Source organism: Branchiostoma floridae, chromosome 1 (genome assembly GCF_000003815.2).
Source record: "Branchiostoma floridae strain S238N-H82 chromosome 1, Bfl_VNyyK, whole genome shotgun sequence".
Classification (NCBI taxonomy): Eukaryota; Metazoa; Chordata; class Leptocardii; order Amphioxiformes; family Branchiostomatidae; genus Branchiostoma; species Branchiostoma floridae.
The window spans coordinates 16,543,963-16,552,782 of NC_049979.1; the positions used below are offsets into that span (position 1 = coordinate 16,543,963).

General features: G+C 42.1%; 2 protein-coding genes across 2 annotated transcripts in view; one reads left to right on the forward strand and one right to left on the reverse strand.

Annotated features, from left to right (window-relative positions):
* Positions 1 to 176: 176 nt before the first annotated feature.
* LOC118411152 (snake venom 5'-nucleotidase-like) lies at positions 177 to 7,030 on the reverse strand. The gene is made up of 12 exons (XM_035813204.1): positions 5,850 to 7,030; positions 5,366 to 5,490; positions 4,864 to 4,949; positions 4,538 to 4,639; positions 4,220 to 4,306; positions 3,915 to 4,118; positions 3,495 to 3,617; positions 3,116 to 3,235; positions 2,325 to 2,468; positions 1,861 to 2,067; positions 1,578 to 1,745; positions 177 to 1,379 (listed from the first exon to the last, which is right to left on the reverse strand). Exons 1-12 carry the CDS (start codon positions 6,165 to 6,167, stop codon positions 1,171 to 1,173), a joined length of 1,893 nt encoding a protein of 630 aa, XP_035669097.1. The 5' UTR covers positions 6,168 to 7,030; the 3' UTR covers positions 177 to 1,170.
* Positions 7,031 to 8,162: 1,132 nt separating this feature from the next.
* Positions 8,163 to 8,820, forward strand: part of LOC118426502 (medium-chain acyl-CoA ligase ACSF2, mitochondrial-like) — an 8,397-nt gene continuing 7,739 nt past the window's right edge. Inside the window, exon 1 of the mRNA XM_035835952.1 lies at positions 8,163 to 8,423. Coding sequence (XP_035691845.1) covers positions 8,422 to 8,423 — 2 coding nt within the window. The 5' untranslated portion in view covers positions 8,163 to 8,421. The remainder of the gene's footprint in view (positions 8,424 to 8,820) is intronic.

The following is an 8,820-nucleotide window of genomic DNA, read 5'->3' on the forward strand; positions in this document are numbered from 1 at the left end:
ACACCAATAGCTGTGGCTGTTCTATTGGTTTTGATATTGATTGATTGTAAGCTTGAAGATTTGATACATGTTAAGCATTAAGTTGAAACACTGTATCATGTTATATTTTATTTGCACAATTGTGTTGCAGCTTGGTTATCTGAGCACAAAGATTGGCCACATACATTTCTTTTTGCTGTTCCAACTCTGTCAAGCACTTTTCTGTTATCTTTTTCATTATCATTTTTATTTGAATAGAACCTATATATATACCTGAAAACCTGTGTCTGATGCCATTATCATTTTGAATAGGAATGATAGAATTACTTTTGGGTAAGTCACCATTCTAATCTGAGACACCACCCCTGGTGTATAACAAAGTGCTTAAGTGCTAACAAGCTAGCTGGCAGCAGCTTTACCTGTAATTCACATGTTGTCATAAAATGTACAATCCTTTAAGTAACAAGACAGTTTTTGATCATGGGAAGTGAGTGACTTTAAGTTCATAAGGAAAAGTCTTGATCCAATATTCTGCTATATTCTTTCCTTGGGCTTTGCCTCCCATACATTGAGGAGATACAGGTATGCTAGTATGTACAGTGTCATATCTCTATCTTGTTAGCTTAGCTTTTTCTAAGGATTCTTTCTAATGGTATCATCCAGCTAAAGTATATTTACTGGTGACTGACTGTAGGGGACTTAAGAAAGAAGGATTCACACAAGCTAATAGAAGAAAACAAGGTGTGTACATGTCAAACGATTTAATATATACATTTCATCATTGTATGTCATGTCAACTGCGGATTTTGTACATGCAAAATGACATCCGTCCCGATAATTGTTCACCTGAGGCTTAATACCCTTTGTCCTGTTATGCAATTTGTAAATGCACTTTTTTACATGCTATGCTTGATGCTTTTGACATTGTGTCCTTAACTGCAGGAATAGCTTATGCAATGACAAAACTAAAATCTATGTACACACATGTAGATAAAGCAGAATCTTAAATTTTACACAGAAACACACAATTACACACACACACATCCACTGATTTCTAGAAAAACAAAGTACAGAACAAAAAATGTGTATGTTAGATCTAAGGGACAATGCCCCTTGACATAAAGCAAAAGCTGGTGTGATTGACTATGGATGGAAGTAATGAAATGTTGTAATGGCTATTCTAACTTTTGTTCAACCTTTCATCCCATTTTCCATGGCAAAAACTGGGTTTGCATGAGCCTGTTTTCTGCTTGTCATGGTGAAGTTGTTTCTACTTCTCTTCACACACCGAATCACACAGGCTATAACAGCAACGGTTAGGATCAGAGCTGCAGGGATTCCCACGGCTAAGGCGATGATGTTCTTGTTGTCAAAGTCGCCGTCATAGTGATCATCTGGCTCTGGAAATAGACCTCAGTGTCAGTACGTCATATAGACATGAAATCAAAGATATGTGGGTAAAGGTCGGCTAAAGCTAAAGATAAAGAATGACTTGAATTGAATTGGGAAAAGACGGAAGCACACTAGTACTGTGCATTGTTAATTTCTGTGAGATTAACACGTCAGTCGCTCTACAAGTTACGTTCCATCACCTTTACCTGTTGTGAAAACAAGGCCAGTAGTAGGTGCTGCCATAGTTGGACAGGGCTGCAGAACATGCGCCCCCTCCTGTGTTGAGTTGATGACCTTGATGCGTCCCTCCAGCCCTACAGACACGGGCGACGTGGTCTTGATGTAGGCAATCAGGATGTCTGTGTCGAGGTCACCTGTAGGGTGGACAGGGATATTTACTATATTGTAGTAATCCTTATAATTAACGTTTTGACTTTTATTCGAAACACTTGTTTCACATCTACGTATAGTTATCAGAACGTTACATACCTGGTATGTAGTGAGCTGTCTTGTTCTCAGCAATCATGTTGTATCCGTCCCCGCCGTTTGCCAAGAACGTCGGCATGATGATCTTGTAGCTGGCGGCGGGGTCCAGCGGTCGGTACTCGGGGATGAGGCAGCCCGTGCTGCAGCGTGCCTCTACTCTCACCACTCTGTGACCCGGGTCCTTCGTCTTGTCGTACACGACGCGAAGACCTGAAAGTAGAATGAACAATGCTGTATTTCTCTTTTCTCGTACCATGGGCATGGTAAAAGCTGTTGAGACACGAAAGTTTGCAGTCCTTGGAAACGAGAAACATGTCCAATAGAGTTTCCGACGAATTTCCTCAACAGATCTTGCTCATTGACACTGACAAAAGGTAGTGGATGCTACCTGAAACGGCCGAAAAACTTCCTAAATCATACACAGTTGCTTGAGTAAATGCTATTTGGCATTTCCAATCCATACCAACCAGAAACTTGCAGGAACCTTGGATGGCCGATAAGGCTTGCTGAGTGCTCCAACATGCGCACCACATCCTCCCCGCGCAGCTCCACGATGTCGATGGTGTTCATGAAAGGGATACATCCGACGATGTCTCCCACGGTGATGGTTCCTAATAGAGTAATTGACCAACTTCATCTTTAATGCACTAAATGCATCTAAATGGGAATACGTTAATGTACTTACTGTATAAATGTTTGATCATGCATCGACACTTCATGTTTCTGTATGTACCACGGATAATGCAGAACATGAATGATCGTTCGTTTACTTAAGTTGCCCTTGTGACTACCGTCGGTCAGCATAGACTCGAAAGAATAAGTAAACAAATAGAGACTTTGGTATGCTTGCCTTACCCCATTGTCTAGTTGAAAAGTTGGCACGGACGTGCGGGTCAAACAAAGTCAACTGAATTTTACCAAGGTTCTTTTGGTTGATTTGCTCGCTTACTTCGCAGGTTAAGACGGGCTGAGTCGTCAACAGTCTTCAAGTAAGACGTTAACCTTATGTTGGGTGCGACGGCACGACCACATATCATTCTTTGTTTGAAAGTCGCCTGTGTTGTATGCAATTTGCCATAGTATTTGCTGTGCCCAATATGTTAACAAGCTCTTCCGTGGAGGTAATATTCGTATTTTGAAACTCATTGGTTCTTATGTGTTTCAATTCAGACTTATTCCTACCGATAACTAAACAGTGTCCACCAATTAGAATCGATATGGCCAAATACAAATTCAGAGGTGAGACATCTGTGCCTACCTTGGCCTATGATGGATCTGATGCCGCCGGAGTTCAGGACGGCAATGGCGACATCGTTCCAGCTGGTTTCGTCTGGATGTTTGATGTTGTGGTGAACCATGGAGTCTGTGATCAGGTTACCTGGTGATGTAGCAAGGGTTAGAATCATTCACACATTTTGTATATGAAAAGACAACCGCTATAGAATAACACCAAACTGATTTGGTGTTACGGGCCCCTGTGTGCATTCTTTCACGAACCAGCGATGTATATGATTTCTTCAAATTACAGTATATCATGATAAAACACAGCAATGAGAAATTAGCTGTGAACCTAACGGCCGAATGGAACACTTGTCGAGTCTAAATAAAGGCACAAACAAACAAACAAACAAACAAACCTATGTTGCATTCCCCAAAGTCGCATTCCCCGCCAAGTAGTACTTGTGTTGTCCCCACGGACTGCTCCGTCTTGTTGGCGAGGCTTGTCGCCAGCCTGGCCACTTCGGCGGAGATGTTGGTGTCTGTTCATGGGGAAACAAGTGTTATAAAATTATATGAAATATTGTATAGATTGGACGCTAATAGGTCGGTGATTACCTTGCTGCAAACTGTGCACTGTTCCGCACTGTATTTGTTCGATTTTAACGGTTAACCAGACCTAAAAGAACATTGTGTGTTCAAAAGTAGATGTTCCCTATGTTCATAATTATGGCATAATGCTATCATTAATAGCATGTGCTGAATAACAACTCACTCGCTTGAATCACGGAGGTTAAGTCAAGTGTGATTTCTGGTTAAAATAGATCAGTTTTTCGTACCTTTCGGAACTGTGTCGTTCAGAAGGATCGGGTCCCCCGCCCAGTGTGTAACTTTACCGTCGTCATCAAACGTCACCCTGAGGTGTCCCAGGTACTTCCCGAAGGCGTACGCCTGGACCACCAGGACGGGGCTCGTCGGGTCGTGGTCAGGGTAGACCGCGATAGGGTACACGCCATATGGCTCTTCGTTAGATGGAGGTTTACCTACGACACAAGAGGGTTGTCTTATACATTCCATTTCATAAAAGTTCTACAACTGGTTTATATAAAATTTGATACTTTCTATTCTAACATAGCAACGTTACCTGTGTATAGGAATGTGTTGGTGTGTCCGCCGACCACAATGTCCACTCCGCGCACACGCGAGGCCACCTCCTGGTCCACGAATATTCCTGTGGTTGAAAGCCAGGCGAAGTTATATTTGACTGTCCTAACTTTCAGAAAATTTGCAAACAATGTTATCCTCATACATCTAGTTTACAAATATTTGAAACTCTAAAATCAGCGTGCACCGCCCTGCTTCGCATACCACCGAATTCAATGTAGTACAAGTCTCCTATTTAGTGATATACGCCAGTGCAGTGATAGCCTTTGCACAGTCTCAGTGCCGAAGTATCTCGTACCTGCATGGCCCAGGGCAATAATTTTGTTGACTCCCTGGTCCAGTAGTTTGTCTACCTCTTCCTGTACCGACTCCACTAGCGCGGAAAACACCAGATTATCCCCTGTACACAAGAACAAGACAGATGTATTAAAATGTACGCGCAAATTTCGTTCTTTGCTTACTAGTATTTGACAATTCGTTTTGATTTCGTTTTAACAGTGGCAGCATACAATTATAACAGATAAGATATCTCTTTGTGTCGTTTGTAAGCTGAACGTTTGCTTGCCAATGAGGATTCACAAGTCCCACTAACTGACGGCTGGACCTGACGTCATAACAACTTACCTGGGTCGGAGATGAAGGGAGTGTCTGTAGTTGTGTAGCCGACGATACCGAGATATTCTCCGCTCACGTTCAGGACCACGGAAGGACTGTATGGAGGGGAAATGGGAATAGATGATTGATATATTGATGGTGCACGGAGGCATACCAGGAAAGAATATGGGGTAGGAAAATGGAAGCAACATGGAAGATATGTTGACAAGTTGGAAATGTAGTTAGTAATACGTAACTTAGGGGGCTGTACAAGGCGGATATACATGCAATGTCTGCCTAAATACTTGCTGATCCAATTCCTGATCGCTGATATGATATCGTCAGTTTTATCTTCGTATAGGCTGCTAACAATGAATCACGTCCGGCAAAGTTTCTATTTTTGTAGTCCAAATATATATCTACTACGTGATTGCTGAAATACTTGAAATGGAACTTGTGATAGTGAATATTGAATTTCTTTCAAAAGAGAAAAGAGATTATTACTGGGTATGTATGAAATGAGATGTCTAACCTAAAGAGAGATCGAAGCTCAGGTTCCCTGCTGGCGTTTATGTTGGCGCTCACACAGGAAAGTTTACGTTCCTCAGAAAGCACCAGTTCTTCTACTCCGTCGTCAAACTCGTGGTTGCCGATAGTCTGAAATATAGACATGTACCATTTTTTTTATGAAAAAGGAGACTCAGTCACTGTGCTTACAGTATCATTGCTGTTAGGGTGTTTCAAGTATGTGTGTGTATGGAAATTGGGCTCCCGATCCCTTTTGTAAACATTTGTTCTTTTGGTGGGAGGCAATCTAATCTTTTTTACCATCTACTGTTACAACAACTACATTGAATAAACTAAGTTTAAAAGCGTTTTCTACGCGGAACTCAGTCCAAAAATGCTCAGGAAAAATCTCGGGCTTAGGTATGCACTTTATCGACAGTTAACTTCACACCTACATGCATTTCATTGACTTGATGCATCTCTAGAAATACTAGTAGTAATAAACTAACCATGGCATCGTAGCGCAGTTCGTTCATAAATTGTGACAACACGGAGCTCCGAAAGAAGTAGTACCACAGCGTTCCCTGGAACCAGTCGCCGGCGTCAAGCAATATCACGTTATCTTCAATAGTTCGGACCTCTTCGACCTTGCTGGCCATGCGGGCGACTCCTCCGAAACAAGGCTGGCCCGGCCGGCACCTGCCGCCGAACGCGTTGGCCTCTTGAATACGGGAGTGGACATCGTTGGTGTGAAGGATGGACAGATGAAATGGACGAACAATGCTGCCTGATAAAAGAAAAGGCAGAAGAACGAAATAACGCCACATCTTTTTATCTAGAAACCGCAAACAAAATGTGCCAAGCCGCAAAGCAACGTGTGCTTAAACAAAGTACATATGTGTGTGTATTGTAGGTATATATATAGATGGGCAGTTGCATCAAGGGAGGAAGTACACGGGGAAAATCCTTTGTAACGCAGTGACGAATACTGTGCAATTTCGGTACCCCATATACAGTATAGTCATTAAGTCCAGTGTGTTTGTGTATGAAACACAGATCATGATGGAAACCTATTAAATGACTCTTGACTATATTTGGGCAGGTAAAAAGTGGTCAGGAAGTCAACGATGGTCACCAAGTCACTCAACTTGCTCACGAGATAAGAAGTCATACTCTCCTCTGGCCGTAATGCGTCACGTCTATCCATAAAAAGAATTCGGGCCACCTTCCTGCTTTGCATTTTCCTGAATTACATTTAAGGAAACCTGACATACGGACCGTTATAAACTATTCGCGGCTTGAACGTTGATAAAAGTACGTCTCCTATTAGCGAACATTCGCATTTCCCACCCTCCAATTCCAACCTATGTCTTAGAAGCAGTTTTTGCGAAGTTTTGCTGGCCCTCCAAAGGTTAAGGCAGTTTTACTGGGAAAGGATGTACAAACGTGAGGTAGCCGACGCCTTACATCTGCTTGCAGATCGAATTTCGACAGGCCTACGCCCACGCAAGCGAGTCTCTCCCGGGCACTCCGCTTCCCAAGGACAGAACATTGTACCGGAAAAGACTCGAGTTGATATACCCTGGGTACCTCCCTGCATTACATCTCACCGGATATCTAAGGTCCTAGATATGAAGAGTGAAAAGCGGCCTGCAGGCCGATTTGAGCTTCTCATGAATAATAAACAAAGGTTCAAACAAAAAAGAACTTCTTAAAGTCTTAAAAATTGTATCATTATGTTAACTACCGTCACAGATGAATTTACATTCAAAAAAAGAACTTCCTTGGCTGCCGAACTGATTCTCTGACGGGCCAAACGTTAACGTTACCTTCACCAATACCGTCATACTAAGCTGTGTGTGACGGATAGACTGGAATAAGAGATCGTTTCCTTCCAGATATGGGAATAAAAAATCATTTTTAAGACTAAGCGAGTGTTCAAATATATGCAATTCCCATATTTTATATCAAGTATCCATATTAAAGTTATGAATATTCGAAAATATTCACGCCCCTGAGAATTTGTGGGGTTTTGATGTGATTTGACCATAATGAATGAATGAATGAATCCTTTATTATACGTGCATACCCACTGGGTTAAGTACAAGTCGCAACAAAACATACATGAAATATAAAATTATACAATGCCAACCAACACAAGAAACATATTCTACTAAGTGAACTCGGCTTCTTCTCGCTTCTTTGTGATACTGAAAAAATGCTGTAGTCAAAAGTGTGTGTTTTATATGGGCCACGAGGAGGAAATGCCATGAAGGAAAAGAAGTAACCGACGTCTTGATGAATTGTGTAGTCATGCTGAAAAGTATTTTCTACCATTAACGTGATGACTGGAGGGCAATACCCAAGTAGTGCGTAAACAACCACGCCTAGGATGTCTCTGACCGGAAAGAAATCCAACGTTAGAACATCATATAACTTTGACATGAGTTATCTCAAAATGTAAAGATATATGCCACTGCATTAAAGAATCGGGGAAGACAAAACATGGCCCAAACTGCAACTTTTAACCACAGAATCGCATAGATGTAAAGAATGTTGTTGATGTGAAGGTATTGGATTGTATGACTGGGTTGACGAGTAGAAAAACGCTGGTGTGGAAATTACCGGCAGGCGGCAAGGAAGGCCTCGTGCAAGTTTTACACGTAGAAATGTATTACGTGTAGTATAACGTTAAAGGTGAAACATAACCTAAAGCAAACACAACGTGAAACTGTTTTTCTTGTACGTGAACTATACCAAAGTTCAATGCCATAGTATTGAAAAGAGCGGGCGCGCGGGTGACTCATATCATATGGTGACCCACGACCTTTGAAACGGCACAAGGAAGTGGCATGGCATGACTCGATCGTCGGCAAACTTTTCTCGGAAAACGTCCTCGCCGAAGGCGCTGTTATTACGACCTACACAGTCAGGCGCGTCACGTCGTGTCTGTAATCCGCAGGTGTTCTCGGTCTCACAACACCTGGGCAGTCGCATCGTTGTCACTTACGGGACATCCTGCCGTCCACCTGCCGTCACAAACAAGTACCTGGTGAATCTGAAGCGACGGTCGTAGCAGATATGTGAGTACTGCATACCACGCGTGTTGTCTCCGGAATGATTCTCACTATGTGTTATTGGCAACCTGCCAACCTATGCAATCTCGGTCGTGACAGTGTCGGTATCACTGCTATCGCGTTTAGCACAATTTATATTAAGTTAAGTGTGTTTGCAGATTTTTGGAAGCGTTAGTTTATAACTTGTAACTTAGCGATTAGAATCAATCAGTCATAGATCATCACATTGCGATTCCGTGAATCGTGGGTACAAAAATCTTTCCAACACCCAAAGTAACATTATGATAGTACTTTTAAACAAAAATACATGTAACGTTAACAGCAAACCTCAAATTAAGTATTTGTTTATATGAACGGGGTGAACTTGGTCAACTTGACCGTAAGCAACGCGTTACGCTTTAAA